Below are 16,261 nucleotides of genomic sequence, written 5' to 3'. Positions count from 1 at the left end.
GAGGAAACAAATCATGTGAAGCCTCCAAAAAAAAAGGTCTGAAACTGCGTCTAATTGTGACACTTTGTGGAACAAACACGACATGGTTTCTCTTTCAGGTTCCACTATGAACGTACTTGAACTCTCACTCAGCCACATTCACATGCCGGCGGTGTGATTCAGCCGTTAGCGCCCCGGCTAAAGGCCACTCACTCACCTGCGATGCGAGTTCCTGTTGCTATTGACATGACCCCGTCCAGAACAGCCAGGAGTAGGGCACTTTAAAACATTTTCATACATGGCAAGGACTTTGACAGACAGGAGAAGGTGAGAAAGACAGCGAGGGTTAGGAGGAGACAGGAGAGTTACCGGCATTCGGCTACATCGGTTAGGCATGCACTGACTTCCAGCCGCATCACTGACACCATTTCACAAAATGAGCATTAAGACCAAACATTGAGGAGTCGATGAGCTGACAGGTTGGCGCCCGTTTTGGATGGAATCGCAAACACGGTTCAAACTGCTTGTTTTTTTTCCCCACTGTTGCAAATGCAGATGCATTCATGTGAGGGTCGAGGGAACGTTTCATGCAATAAGTTGGAGGAAGATGAGGTGTGTGTGTGTGTGTGTGTGTGTGTGTGTATGTGTGTGTGTGTGTGTGTGTGTGTGTGTGTGTGTGTGTGTGTGTGTGTGTGTAGGACCACGGGGGGAAACTCACATAGGTTTTGTGTTGAAAAACCTTTACCGCCTTAATGGAGGTGTCATCTGTGAACAGGTGGAACGTCTGAACCCAGTGGACGCACCAGTTTAGCTCATTTGCACCTCCATCAAACACCCTTTAGTTGGTGGCTTGAAGTCTTGCAGTTTCTTGTAACTTCATCCACTTTCCTACGTGTAGACCTGCAGGAGTTCATGAGCTGCAGAACTAATCATTTTCTGCCCTGTATTGTCTCTCTGATGACAGCGCAACAGCAAGAACATCTGTCTACGATGTCATATTTTTTCCAGAAATTGAAAATGTAACATTATACACAAACTCAAATCAAACCCTAAAGATCAAGTGGAATGGTTTTTAGCCAGCACAAGCGCTTTAAAATCACGCCCACTGCAATGAAAACCCTGGAACTGGTGCGACTGGATTTGTTCCGGACAACTGTAAAATTCTGAAACGCTCGATGGCGTCGGTCACGCTGACCGTGTCATCAGGAGGACTTAAAGGTCATTTTATACAGACACAAGTGAATCCTGGCAAACGTAACAATCGGCCTGAAGGAAACACAGGACGGACATTTCCAGCGCAGACCAGCGAATCAAGTTTGACCTGACGTAGCCCAACTTACTAGCTGTGAGTTTAGTGTGTGTGTGTGTGTGTGTGTGTGTGTGAGGGTGGGGGGGTTCATGCAGGGGTGGGTGGTGAGTATTTGCAGCCAGGAGGTGGATCAACATCATGCTGTTCATGTCACATCGGTAGCACAAGACACCACAACCAACATCGGCCGACGTGGTGGAGGAAGAAATGAAAGCGAAGGACGACACAAGAACGAAATTCTCCGGAGCTCCGTCAAACAGAGAACAAGTTTACCCGTTCTGATCAATCAACCTCCAAAAGGCATGGATTTGTAGTCCACTCATTCCAGCTGACTGAGACTAAGAAGTGACAGATTTCATTCACAGACGTTCAGGAAGTAGTGAGACTTGTTTCAAAGTTCAGCACTCAGCAGCGAGCTGGAATTCTGCTCCTCCAAAGGTTCAAAGTTCACAGTTTAAATGCTTTTTAGTTCTTTTCTAAATTTGTAAATTGCAATGTGTTAATAAATGAGAGGTTGGGCTTCATTTCCTGTTGTAACCAAGGCAAACCCAGTGAATGTAGAAAACACTTAAAAAGAACACACACACACACACACAAATGTAGTCATGCAGGACGGATGCACAACGGAGGACGGCTAACATTCACGAAAATCAGCGCTGCGTATTCCAGCCAACAAGTCATCTGAAGTGAGGCTTCAATCTCATTTGAAAAGACAATCAAACTCTGCATATTTCGTTTTAAAAGGTCAGATGAGGGGAAATCATCACAGTCAGAACTGGTCAGCTGATCTTATCATTAAATGGCTGCTAGTTGTACAGTTGACTAGGTGAGTTAACTTGATGCAGAAAAGTGATGACACACTGAAATCAGCAACCTAGCATTAGCGCCATGCTAAGATGCTACAATGACTTGTCCGGCCTGTTTTCTTTGGAGGGCTGCGGTGTTTCTTTGACCTACTCTCAGGTGGGACGCGGTCTTTGTGAGGACACCCAGACAGGCTGCGGTGGTGCGGGTACAAACCAGTCACGTGACCTGTCCCGTCACAGCCTGGCGTGGGACACTTGCTCTCCTTCTTCTCCCCCCTGGACGAGTCTGGAAAAGACCCAAGATGGAGGAGGGAAATGAGGGTGCAGACTTGGGCTCATATCCAACTATTAATGTAGTTGACATGAAATACCTGCTGACAGGTGTTTTTCTATCTCTAGGCTCACCTGATGAACTACACAGGATGATAGAAATATCCCTCAGCAGTAGTAGGTAGTAGCCTCTAGGGTTGGGTACCACACCGAGAACTTCCACCCCAGGAAATACCAGGTCAAAAACTAACTATAAACACACGATGAAGGGAGTGCCACCCGAAAACAGAGAACTCTTTGAGACTTGGCCAAGAAGAGACTTGGATGAAGCCTAGCACGAGTGCAGAGCCTTCCTGAACTCATGCTAGGCTCACAGCTGGACTATCAGCTGTTATCCGCCGGCCACCTTAGGTGACGACCCACGTATCTCCTTCCACACACCCTCTCGGATGGAGACATTCATTGAAGCAGCCTCGGTCGTAGTACATCCCCTGCCTCCTCTGCAGCTCCTCCTTTACCTGCTGGATCTGACTTTAATGAGGTCACGTCTGTTGTCACCGTTACAGGGATTTGTTGCTGCTACTGCTCTCCCTGCCTTTGCAGAAGGTCCCAGAACAATCAAGAAGGCATTTAGGTTTTCTTTGATCAGAGCTGATCATCCATCATCCCTCCCTCCATCATCCCTCCCTCCATCATCCCTCCCTCCATCATCCATCCCTCCATCATCCATCCCTCCATCCATCCATCCATCATCCCTCCCTCCATCATCCCTCCCTCCATCATCCCTCCCTCCATCATCCATCCCTCCATCATCCATCCCTCCATCCATCCATCCATCATCCCTCCCTCCATCATCCATCCCTCCATCCATCCATCCCTCCATCCATCATCCCTCCCTCCATCATCCCTCCCTCCATCATCCATCCCTCCATCCATCCATCATCCCTCCCTCCATCATCCATCCCTCCATCCATCCATCCATCCATCATCCCTCCCTCCATCATCCCTCCCTCCATCATCCCTCCCTCCATCATCCATCCCTCCATCATCCATCCCTCCATCCATCCATCCATCATCCCTCCCTCCATCATCCCTCCCTCCATCATCCCTCCCTCCATCATCCATCCCTCCATCATCCATCCCTCCATCCATCCATCCATCCATCATCCCTCCCTCCATCATCCATCCCTCCATCCATCCATCCCTCCATCCATCATCCCTCCCTCCATCATCCCTCCCTCCATCATCCATCCCTCCATCCATCCATCATCCCTCCCTCCATCATCCATCCCTCCATCCATCCATCCATCCATCCATCATCCCTCCCTCCATCATCCATCCCTCCATCCATCCATCATCCCTCCCTCCATCATCCATCCCTCCATCCATCCCTCTTCTCCTGTTCAGGGTGGTGGGGGTGGAGCCTATCCCAGCAGCCTTCCCCCTGGACAGGTCACCAGTCCATGGCAGGGCCAACACATAGAGACAGACAACCATTGGCTCTCCCAGCCACGCCTACGGTCAATTTAGAGTCTGGATTAACCTGGTCCCTCTTGATGTCTTTGGACTGTGGAGGAAGCTGGAGTACCAGAGAGAACCCAGCAGGAACAGGGAGAACATGGAGACTCACCCAGAAAGACCCCGTGCTGCAGCCGGGGCTCCACCCACAACCTTCTTGATGGGGGCCACAGTGAGGACCACTGCACCACCGTGCCGCCCCCTTAACTGAGCCAATTTATATCATTATAAACAAAGAAAATGATGTTTGAAGAGTGGCACAGAATTCCAAGCAGCAGCAGCCTCCTGCTAACGATACTGGTTCAAATGCTAACGGTATCCAGAGCTCGTAGCCTTCGTAGCCTCATTAGCAAGGAACGCCATTACTTCCAACTGACTTTAGATCACATTAACCATTCCATGAATTCCTTCACACTTTGCTCAGCAGGTGTGTGTGTGTGTGTGTGTGTGTGTGTGTAATAAGACATTTTAACTGGTTGTAAACAACACCAACATTTGTTGGTCGTGTGTACAGCAGGATGAATTGTCTCTCTGTGTGAATGTGAGCCATAACTGATCTCCATCTCCAAGTATCTCTGTTACTACAGAGACACCCACAGACCTGCCCTGCCTCGTCACGGATGTTATGACAACTGCAGTTGGAAGGAGGGGCCTGGCAACCATCGCAGCAGTGTTGTCATTGGTCGGATTCAGATGAAAACTGACTTGTGGACTAATCAAAGCCTTCCTGGGGCTTTCACAGGTAATCTTCTGTGTTAATGAAGCGGTCTAAAGCCCATCTGGGTGCGTCGGGACGCTGACTCCCTCCCAGTGGTGGCAGGGCTGCATTTGACTGGATTTAGAGTCAAAGGCCATCGATGGCATCCACACAGATGAAATTTGTTCTCTCAACGGTCCGTGCAGATTGCCATTACTCATGCGTGACAAGCCTGCTGTCTCGTGCTCCCACACCAAACTACTTTAACATTATAAGCTTCTCTCAGTGGAAAATGCATCTGCAAAAAACCCTTAATGCAGAAAATGAGTGTCATTATTTGATCCGCAGCCATGTACTGCATTTCTGAAAGACTACAATGAGGCTCTGAGAGGTTTTCGGAGTGCAGGGGTCAGAGAACTCATTCAACCCAGCAAAGTACGCAGAAATGCTCGAATGGGTAAAGAACAAGGCAGACGTTGGAGGTAGAGTTACGAGATTTTTCCTGCTGCAGTGCTGATAGCCTCCGGCGGTTAAACCATTGATGGTAACAACAAGTCAGGCCAACACGATAAACCTCCTCCCTGCTGACCTGGGGTCAGATTACTGGAGTAAAGCCTGCATCAGGTTAAACGCGATGCAAAGAGGTGGTGGGAGACAGGCAGAGTTGGAAAGGAAACTTTCACATGAACTGTGTGGGTTGAGTTCAATCGGATGTCAGGACAGGTTCTAAAAAAAACAAAGAGCGTTTATGGTTCTATCATCTGACAATATGATCCTGTACTTTTACAGTTAGTTACTACACAACACTTGTGCTGCCAAGACTGATTGTAGTTGTTTGTAGTTTACGATAGTGTATTGTAGTTTTTATTGTAGTTTATTGTAGTTTCTTCTATTTATTGCTCTGTAATACTGTATTTCTGTGGCTACTTCTGATTTCTGCTGCTGTAACAGTGCCAATTTCCACACTGTGGGACGAGTAAAGGGTTATCTTATCTAATCTTATCTTATTTAATCTGATCTTATTTAATCTTATTTTATCTTATCTAATCTTATTTTACCTCATCTAATCTAATCTTACAACAAAGATGAATCATTTTCCCTGCTATTTTATTCAAATCTTGAACATAGGACCATAATGCTCTAGAAATGTAGTATCAAACATTCAGATAATAAAAACATCAACAGAAACATATAAATTTTGACCTGTTATGAGGGAGTTAGAAGACGACCCTCTTATGTATGGGTGTGTGTGTACAGATACACAGTATAAGTACTCACATGAGTTTACAAGAAGGGTAGGGCTAGATAAGCGTAGGTTTCCTCCAACTACCTTTCAGACACGATCTGTTCCAACTAGTCTGTATATTTTTTCTGTTAATTTTTTTTCTAAATGTTCAAAACAAAAATCTAAAAAAGTTTAGCTTTTTGCATGTGAAATAAATAAGTAGTTTCCTCTCGTTTACACCACCTAAAAAGCAATACGCTCAAGTGTCGGTGCAACCGTCTCTGATTGGTTGTTTATGTGAAACCCACTCACGGTTCCTTTAGAGACAAATAACAACTGGTCTTGCCTCAGATAGTTGGTTGTTTTTGACTCTGGACGTCCTACAGACCTTCTGTGGCACCTAAAAGTTGCTCATCAGAACAGTAGCAAGAGAAACTGAGCTACATTAACTTCAAGTCCCACACTTGTGTATAACCACAAAAAAAAGACATGACAAAAGAAAGATTTGAAGTTGTACTGCTCAAGAGAGAAGTTTGGATTTGTCAGTGTGAACGAGAGTTCATGTGGTTAATTTGGAAAAGAAGAAAATCAACTTACAGAAAATTGACTCTAGAAGTGAAACTTCAACCTGCTGCTGAGCACGGATCAATACTGACACCATGAGGGTCAGTGTGTGGGTTTTCGTTGCCTACCTTTAGGGTAGTACGCCCTCTTCAGACCCTCATGATGCATCCTGGACCTGCGGTCTTCAGCAGCGATGCTCAGCCTTGAGTTATGTTCGCCGTGGCTGCGATGGTGATGGTGATCCCTTCGGGGCACCTTATGCTCTGAGACCATCCGGTCCCTCATGACCTTGGCCCTCTCTGATTCCAGGGCGATGGCCTTCTCCAGCAGAGTCAGGTTCCCTTTGGCCATGTCGAAGGTCTCGTCCGAGTGGTCGGAGGCTACTGACGTGGTGTCTTCATCCCCCTCTTGGCTGCAGCTGGTGGGGTAACCTCTGGATGCTGGGCTCAGCTCCTCCTCCAGCTTCATCAGGTTCACCATGTCTGAGTAGCTGCCCTCCAGGGGCCTGGAGTCGTCTGGTAGACCCTGCTGGCAGCTGTCGTACCTGACAGGTAAAAAAAATAAATAAATCACTGCTATAGTGTGGGAGCTCTAGCTGGAAACAGCTCAAAGGCCCTTTTCTTCCAAGCCACTACGAGAGTTTTCAACCCAGCAGATTTCCTCCAACTCAGCAGAGAACAAACATCAACAGGTGGAACCCGCAGTCCGGATCGCGTACCTGTAAGTTCCTACCCTTCGCACCTGCGGGCTCCACAGGTATCTGTATTCACATCCATTTTTGAGAACAAAACCTGCCTAAACTCTTTGTTTTTGTGGCAGACAAGGTCCACTTGGCAATATTTAACCGGACAAGAAGTTGTGGCTACTTGTGTTACACATGATGAAACCACTTCTTTGCATCTTACAGGTCATGTGAGCAGTGACCACTTTGACTAAGATGACTACTGTGAGGCCTCTGTACCTGTTGAGGTGGTGCAGCACATGCTGGTCCACTGGGTTCTGGAGTTGTTGGTGGAGGGCGGGGTGATCGGATGGCTGCGTCTCGCTAAGTTTCCGAGCCAGATCGAAGCACTGATTCCTCAGACACTCCAGACTGCTCAGACACACTTCCTCCTCACTCTCCTCTGCATGACCTCTGACCCCCCCACCGGGACGCCCGTTAACGTGACAGCTGTTGTCCACCACGGTGCCCTCTGGGTAGCCATCCTCTGGCAGCATGACACCATGGCCCTGCGCCAGCAGCTTTAGAGAGTCCACCGTCTCCCTGACCACGTCACTGTCCAGATCCACGCTCAGTTCACCTTTCCTGTCTCCCTGCTCGCTGCCGTCCTCCTCGTCATCGTCTTCGTCCTCCCCGGCGCTATTGGAGGAGTTGCTGTTCATCTCCGACTCGGTCATGGCCTGGTAGGCAGCGTCCTCTGCGATCTTGCCCAGATTGAGCAGAGACTTTGCGACCAGCTCGTCGTAGTTCTCGTACTCTTCTCCCGTGCCATTACTGGTGCTGATTGCGCCGATGTTGTTGTTGTCGTCCTTGTGAATTGGAAGAAGCTTTGATTGTCCACTGGGTTTGTACTGGTTCTCTACTGTCAAAGAAAACAACTCTTTACAGTGTTTGAGCATCAAATCATCAGCACAGTTTCTCTCTGGATTCTGCGCTATAAACAACATGAATACAGCAGATAAGACAACTATCTGGTCATGAATAGAGCCAAACCCAGCCAATAATCAGAGATGATGCTTTTACAGTCTCTAAATAACAGAGTGACAGAACACTTCTCCTTATATTTCTGAATATATTAGCTACATCCCAGCCGATTATGATCCACTGTTTGCTCTCCAAAAACACACAACCCAGAGCTGTGCAGAGCAGCACCGCTCTCCCCGCTAAGCCTCATTCTGAGGACAGAGACGGCGAATGAGAATTTGAAAAGGGAGGCGGGTGAGGTGCTCCGATTCAGGAGCCATAAATATCCTCAGGAGGAGAAGCCGTGGCAGAGCACATGTGACACGTCTGCCGAGACAAGAAGGCAAACGGGGAGGGGAGGGGAGGGTGGGAGTTAATAACTCAGCAGAGCTCCTATTATTCCTGAAGCATTGTCAGAAGCGATTGAGGACACGGGGGTATGGGGAGGTGGGGAGTCATGGGAAACGTGGTGGAAGGGAGGAGGGGAGTGAGGGAGAGTGCAGAGCATCTGGTAGAGATTCGCCTGAGCAGCTCTCATCACTTCCTCCTCGATCACGCCAGTTTGACCCACAGCAGGACTTGAAAATGAGCAGCTTTCATCTGATAAACGAACTTCCATGTCTTACTCAAATGCTCCAGTGTGACTGGACCCTCACGGTACGTTCACACACTCTAACACGGCGGCCAAAGTGGTCACACTTGTGTTTCGGTCAGCATCAGACGACAACTGACTCCAGTTTTAGCTTTCAAACACGTGCTAGCTAACATGGCTGGTTGTTTGTGACATGGGAGGTATGATAGGGAAGGAGTACGTACATTATGTCATGTGACATTATACTTCCTGGAACAAATTATTCTCTTTCATGTTTCCACAGATCATATCAGTTCACCGCTACATTACTTCTGTGCAACTCTTTAGCTAAAAGCTAACAGAGAGCCACGGCTAACAACAGCAAAACTGCCCAAAAACGTTCGTTGTCGTTTATTTGACTTTGACTCAAACTGAAGAGTTAGTGGATTACCGAGCAGATGGGTGGATGAAGAAGACGTGGATTAGACGAATTGTTGTTAGCTGTCAGTCTCCTTGAGAGCTAAGCTAACACACGTGACTCGCTCTTCCTGCTTTTTAGAGTCACAGTGAAGTAATGAGGGAAACGCATCTATGTTAGCTCAAGACAGCTATTAGCAAATACTTAAAAGGCTAATTATACTTTTTGGGTGTAGTATCACTTTAAGTTGCATTGTAAGTACTTTTCATCTGCAAAAGAACTCGTAAAAATGACACTGAAAGAAATGTAGGCAAATTAAAACTCACCCTGGTGGCGATTCTGCTCCTCTTCCTCGTCATCCTCTCCCTCATCCTCCTGCTCCTCCTCATCATCACCATCCTCCACATCTTCCTCCTCATCATCCATCCCCACCTCCATCTCTGTGCTCTCTCCCCCCATGGCTGTGTCTGCCCTCTCCGCTTCCTCCTCTTCTTCTTCCTCCTCTTCATTGTCTTCAGAGAACTCATCCTCCACATCGCCGTCTTCTTCCTCTTCTCCTCTCTCGCCCTCATCATCCTCCTCCGTTACTTCCCCCTGCTCCTTCCCTTCCCGTCCCACCTCCATGGCTTCGCTCTCGTAGTTGGCGTAGGAGCCAGCCTCCTCCTCTTCCTCTTCCTCCTCTTCCTCCTCTTCATCACCTGGGCAGGAACTGAGGAAGGGCCTCCTCTTGGCTGCTGGCTCCAGCGGCTGCTTCTCCAGAGCCTTCCTCTTCTTAGCCAGCGGGCAGCCGTAAACACTGAAGCAAGACAGAACAAACCAGTGGCCGGTTGATCATGTGACCTTCATGCCATTTGTCACCACTCAGTTTCCTGCCACTCAAATCTAGTTGACATCCTGGAAGCCAAGGAAACTCAACATATCTGGACAAGGTGCTGGAAGCAGGAGTGCTGAGAGGGCAGCACCAACTACTGGGAGGGGCAGGTACTGCAAGGCAGGAAATTTTAGTTACAAAGTAGTACACTAGTATTTTTGTAGTAGCATTTTATCACTGGCGGTGTACAAAACGTGTACATGTGAAATAACATCCACCATTTGCTGACAGGAGGTTGAAATTACTTCTCATTTTGTAAGTTTTATTTCTACCACATCAGATCCACCAGTAAACACCAGACTGGTGGAGGTTGGAGGTTCAATTCTACATCAGATCCACCAGTAAACACCAGACTGGTGGAGGTTGGAGGTTCAGTTCTACATCAGATTCACCAGTAAACACCAGACTGGTGTAGGTTGGAGGTTCAATTCTACATCAGATCCACCAGTAAACACCAGACTGGTGGAGGTCGGAGGTTCAGTTCTACATCAGATCCACCAGTAAACACCAGACCGGTGGATGGTGGAGGTTCAGTTCTACATCAGATCCACCAGTAAACACCAGACTGGTGGATGGTGGAGGTTCAGGTCTACATTAGATCCACCAGTAAACACCAGACTGGTGGATGGTGGAGGTTCAGTTCTACATCAGATCCACCAGTAAACACCAGACTGGTGGAGGTTGGAGGTTCAGTTCTACATCAGATCCACCAGTAAACACCAGACTGGTGGATGGTGGAGGTTCAGGTCTACATCCGATCCACCAGTAAACACCAGACTGGTGGATGGTGGAGGTTCTGTTCTACGACAGATCCACCAGTAAACACCAGACTGGTGGGTGATGCAGGTTCAGTTCTACGTCAGATCCACCAGTAAACACCAGACCGGTGGATGGTGGAGGTTCAGTTCTACATCAGATCCACCAGTAAACACCAGACTGGTGGGTGATGCAGGTTCAGTTCTACGTCAGATCCACCAGTAAACACCAGACCGGTTGATGGTGGAGGTTCAGTTCTACATCAGATCCACCAGTAAAGACCAGACTGGTGGATGGTGGAGGTTTATTTCTACATCAGATCCACCAGTAAAGACCAGACCAGTTGATGGTGGAGGTTCATTTCTACATCAGATCCACCAGTAAAGACCAGACCGGTGGGTGTCGGAGTGGTGGAGAGTCTTAAAAACCTGGATTGCTAACAAGAGTCTGAAGGAGCCTACAGAGGTCATGGAGGTCATGAAAGGTCAACAGGGGAAAGACAAGAATCCTGAAGCTTCGTGGTGGTGACCTTGAGGTCATTCATTTCATTTGAAAATTTCTCTGAAGGTTGTTTACTTCCATTCCAGTATTTGCCTCTAAAACACTGAAAAACAGAACTTTTGCAGCAATTTTAGATGGACTGCAGACTGTATACGAGCAAAAATGAGCTAGCAGGCTACGAGTGAGCTAGCAGGCTACGATTGAGCTAGCAGGCTACGAATGAGCTAGCAGGCTATGATTGAGCGATCTCTGAAGAGTTCCAAGTGGATATCACATGTCTTTGTGTCAAATAAGCAGACAAAAATCAGCTTCCGGTTGAGTTTATCTGCTGACATTTCATCTTCTGAGGTATGAACAGACACCTGTACATGGACGTGAGCCGCAACCTCGAGATGGTGCTGCAGAAGACAAAACATTAATGTGTTTTTGAGAAGGCCAGCAAGTGATATCAGATGACACTGCTGTCATGAAGGTCATGCGAGTTCATGCCTGATGTGCGTAACAGCCAAAGGTGAAAATGCTGTGGTTCACATGTTGAAACACTGCGGTGGATCTGCACTTGAGGAGGCGAGTCATCCTCTAAAAAAACCCACAAAGCTTATTCAACCAGGGCCTCAATTACGCAAATCCCATAATAGTCATTAAGTGTTGGGAAAATTCTGCTTTAATTGCTCCAAAACAGCAAGCGCAATTATACATGGCCTTAATGTGGGTTTTAGGAAATCAATTAGTCCATTTCCATATGAAAGAGCTCAGTCTCTGTTTGGAGGTGGCGTTGTTTTCTGACTGAAACCAACGTGTGACTTCCCTCTTCTGCTCTCTTTAAACGGCGGTGAGATCACCTCAGTACATGCTGCTGAAGTTCATTAGCAGCATCGTGAGGGACGACGGTTCCCGCTGAACTTCCGAACCAGACGGACTGAACAACACTGACGGCAGAAAAGATGCTGCTTGATAACAACGAGATGTACAATGACACGTGGGCGGCTCGTCACGTCCTAACGTTTTCAGCGTGTTCTGCTTTTGAAGCTGACCCGGTCGCATGACTGCGTGGCATTGTCAGTTTAGTTTTAAACAGTTTCTGAAGTTGAAGAAATCCATGTGTTGGTGGTTCCGGCCTCACCTCACCTGACACGCGTAGATGCGCAGACACAAAGAGAACCGGGTCGTTGCTGCAGAATCAGCTGAGTTCAAGGTCTCCACGTTCAGAACCGATACATGATGATCAATTATACCAACCAATCACAGCACATCGCATCAGATCAGTTCAGTAAGAGGAAATTTGATGATCCATCACCCCCCCCCACACACACACACACACACACCACCACATAATTACCAGGCCTATCTCTCACTCTCAGCATTCCCTCGTTTCTGATCTGCATTAATTACCACTGGAATTTTAATTGGCGGGAGACAGCGAGGTGGCCAAGGTCAGTCACACACACACACACACACACACACACACACACACACACACACACACACACACACACACACTTCTCCTCAAATGATCCCTCCATCTTTTATCTTATTGGCTGTCAGGCTGCCAACTTCTGTGTGTGTGTGTGTGTGTGTGTGTGCGTGCACACGCGTGTGTGAGAAGCTGCAGTGTTTTACGTTGAACAAAGGGGGGCTTACACATGGTCTCTGGGCTCAGATTCAAATTTAAAAATAGGTTTATTGGCATGTGAGCGCCAGCATCCACCGACAGAGACACGTAAATACGTTCCACATCTTCTATGTGCAACATCGCTGACATGGAGGTCGGAGGTGGAGTTTTTTTTTTTTGAGGCCACAAGATACAACTTGAATTTATCAAACAAGGGGACCTGTACCACTTAAAAACTTAAAACTCATCTACCTCGCAAAAAATGAGTTTCAACTTGAAGGCATTTTGTGGCCCACTCGACAATGCTCACGGTCACCCCATGGGCCACTTTCCTGTGGTTGAGAAACACTGGTTAGCCTCAGGGGTCTGGATTCATGACTCCTCTCTGAATCCTCACCCTCGGACGGTTTCTCTCCTGTACGCGGACTCTCAGAGACAGATTGATGCGTACTCCTGTGTTATAATTAACTGTGATTGTGGGTGTTTTCAGTAAGTTAGTTACCAGTTTAACCCGCGATCAGATCAGTTTCCCTTAACTGCTGTTGAAGCATCTGTACAGTTGCTACGGTTACCTGCATCTTAATACACCTCGAGAACATATTCAGAGCAGCAGCATGTTGAGGGCAACACCTGTTCTGAGATTGATATTCGCTGCCACCTATTGTTTCCATGTCGCTCCACTTTTTCATTCATGAATTCAGCTTCCCACTACGTCTCGATTCATGGCTTCATTCTTTTGTTGTTATCACGTTATAACGCAGTCAACAGGGATATCAGCTGCAGCCAGATAATTACATCTGGATGTGAGGCTGGGAACTCTCCCCCTGGCAACACCACGTACCTACACTCATCACCGTGGCAACACTTTCGCGCCAACAGAGGTGGGGGGAGTTCAAGGGGGGATGCATAAGAGATTTTGTGGCAAGGGATGTGTGTATATGTGTGTGTGTGTGGAGGGGGGGGGGGACACAATGTTCACATCCTATACTAGCGGTTGCCATGGTAGACAGGCTGCATCCCTCCCGGTCCTCATACTGCAGCATCCACATGGTGCTGTCGCCATGGTGACATCCTCCAGAGAGAAGAAGAGGGTGAAAGAGAGCGAGAAAGGTAGAGGAGGAAACAGATGGTGGGGGTGGTGGTTGGGGGGGTGAACCTTTCTGTCACCCCCCCCCCCCCGACTCATTCGGCACCAACAGCAACTGTGTTGAGGAGTTGTTGACGAGTAGGAGATGGATATGAAACGAACGCTCGGTCACTCGTGAACAGTAAACAAAGAAACAAAGACATGGACGGTGGATTTTTCTGTCTCAAAGTCAAACGCACAAAAATACTGAATAAAAGAGCTCGCGCATCCGATGCTGACCCCCGTTGATGGTCACAGCGGGAACTACATAACCCTCCAGACAAAACCCAGATAGGTGGATGTGCACAAGCATTTGGGAACTTTGAAAGCATCTTCCACTCTGAATTTGAACACAGGAAGTTCTGCGTCTCTGTAACGGTTGCCAGTGGACGCTTGTGCCAAATTTGAGGGACTTCCAAAGCCTTTGCAGTCGATCCTAGAGCCCCAGTGGAGGACATCATCCTTCCTGAGATATCTTGTTCACGAGACTGGCACAGAACCTACGGAGCCAACGGAGGACCTGAAGCTGGGAGTGGAAGAACTCTACGAAGGGGAAATATCTTGCAAATATTTTATGACGTGCTTTAAAAATGCCACTGGAGTATCTCTATGGCGATGACTTCCCTGGTTAATATCAGAGCTCTTATTGTGGAGTCTGACTCTTTGTATGATTTTCCTCAACATCTCTGTGCCCTTCGCAGCCCTGCTCTTGCAGCGATTCGCCAGCCTGCCCTTCTCATTATCTCTCTGTTACCTCAGGCATTAAACCACCGCTGTCCTGTGCTCCGCAACCTCTACCACACACACACACACACACACACACACACACACACACACAGACACCAGCCTCTGCACTGATAAAAATACCAGAGGGATCCTCCAAAATAACCTCAAGACCTCTCAAGGTGCACTTTGATTTCATCGCGGCTGTTTAAATCGGATCTTTCTTTGTTACCTAAATAATCAACGATACTAAATTTCCTCCTCCACAGCTTCATATTGAGAGCTCAAATTATATTTTCTTTGAGTGAAGAACCTTGGCGGTCTACCTCAGTGCTGCTACACTATTCTTGACATGCAGAAGGTCTTTATTTTACCTGTTTTACAAGGCCGTTTAAGTGAGTTACGATTCTTACAGGGGATGTTTTAATGGCTTGACGCTGATGTATTTGTCTCAAGGGAAACACAAGATCGACATATTTGAAATAAAAGGACAAGATGAAGCCAGCAGCAGCCTGGTCACAATCAGCATCAGACAATCGGTGGAAGGGCCACTGCTGCCACACGGCTTCTTCAGTCCATTAACATGTAGGACAACCAGGGATGTGGGATAACATGGCACTTCATCGGTGTCGACATACACTGGTAATTTTGAAAATATACAATTATGATGGCTGATATCTAGAATTTATGGACTTTTCCAAATGTTTTGAAATAAAGAATAACTGTGTTTTTGGTATATAAAATCACAAAAACTTGATTTTTATTAGAATAATACTGACATCGGTAAATATCGGCTGTCAACCGTATCAATGATAAAATATCAGCTTATTGCATATTGGCAAAAAACTCCAGTAAGGTGCAGCAAAGTTAATGAAACACCTTTGACAGGAAATGTAAGAATTTATGAGCAGTGACTGTTTCAGTGTAACAGCTGGGACTAAAAACAGAAACTACTCTCCTGACCGATAGCAGAAGCTAACATTAGCTACTGTTTGCGGCAGCTAACGTTAGCTGGTGTTAGTAGCAGCTCACATTCGTGGCAAACCATTGCTTTATTCTGTGTGTCATCACCTGAGTGAGAGTTTTTGTCTAAAAATAAATAAATAAATAAAAATTCCAGAATGCAAAGCAGCTAAAGTCATCACGAAAAAGACAGTTAGCTGTTAGCTAGCTTGGTGTCGTCAGCAGATGTTGACACCAGACACAAATTGTTATTCTGGACCAACAACAGCTGAACATTTGAGTAACGTACCTCCCGTGTGAAAGTGTGTCCACTTCCTATTAAAGGCATGAACATTAAGCATAAAAACATTTTAGTAAATTTGAGGATCCTTAATCCTCATTTGTCATTTATTTAAAATTCAGATATAAAGATTTAAACTCTACAGACAAGCTGACATGGCAGGTAGCAACTGTCATTTTCTGGTAATTCTCTGTTTTCAAAGGAAGTCTGCAGCACAAACCATCCGTCCTCCAGGCAGGCTGGACCACTGATGAGGTGGCCGGCTGGACAGGCTTCGGTCGGGGTGACCCGGGGACTTCAAAGGTCTGCGCTCAACCTGATTGGTTTTCAATCTGTGGCCGGTGGATTAAGGGAGCTGGAGGCTGCGAACTTCCCAGCGAGGAGGTTT

General features: G+C 47.2%; 1 protein-coding gene across 7 annotated transcripts in view; it reads right to left on the bottom strand.

The window, feature by feature from the left end:
• Window positions 1-16,261, bottom strand: part of myt1la (myelin transcription factor 1-like, a) — a 60,434-nt gene that overhangs the window by 25,432 nt on the left and 18,741 nt on the right. For 4 of the 7 annotated variants that reach the window (XM_086189515.1, XM_086189517.1, XM_086189518.1 and 1 more), the window contains exons 6-10: window positions 9,368-9,837; window positions 7,330-7,951; window positions 6,497-6,912; window positions 2,246-2,380; window positions 197-287 (exon numbers count right to left, since the gene is read on the bottom strand). In XM_086189515.1, the coding sequence (XP_086045641.1) occupies window positions 197-287; window positions 2,246-2,380; window positions 6,497-6,912; window positions 7,330-7,951; window positions 9,368-9,837 (1,734 nt within the window). The remainder of the gene's footprint in view (window positions 1-196; window positions 288-2,245; window positions 2,381-6,496; window positions 6,913-7,329; window positions 7,952-9,367; window positions 9,838-16,261) is intronic. The other 3 variants (XM_086189516.1, XM_086189519.1, XM_086189522.1) reach the window with 1 other exon arrangement.

The sequence above is a fragment of the Aulostomus chinensis genome, chromosome 20 (genome assembly GCF_037954235.1).
Source record: "Aulostomus chinensis isolate RoL2024-O1b breed Wild chromosome 20, RoL_Achi_v1.0, whole genome shotgun sequence".
NCBI classification, from domain to species: domain Eukaryota; kingdom Metazoa; phylum Chordata; class Actinopteri; order Syngnathiformes; family Aulostomidae; genus Aulostomus; species Aulostomus chinensis.
Note: the sequence above shows the minus strand (reverse complement) of the source record. Positions and strands in the feature narration are given on the sequence as shown.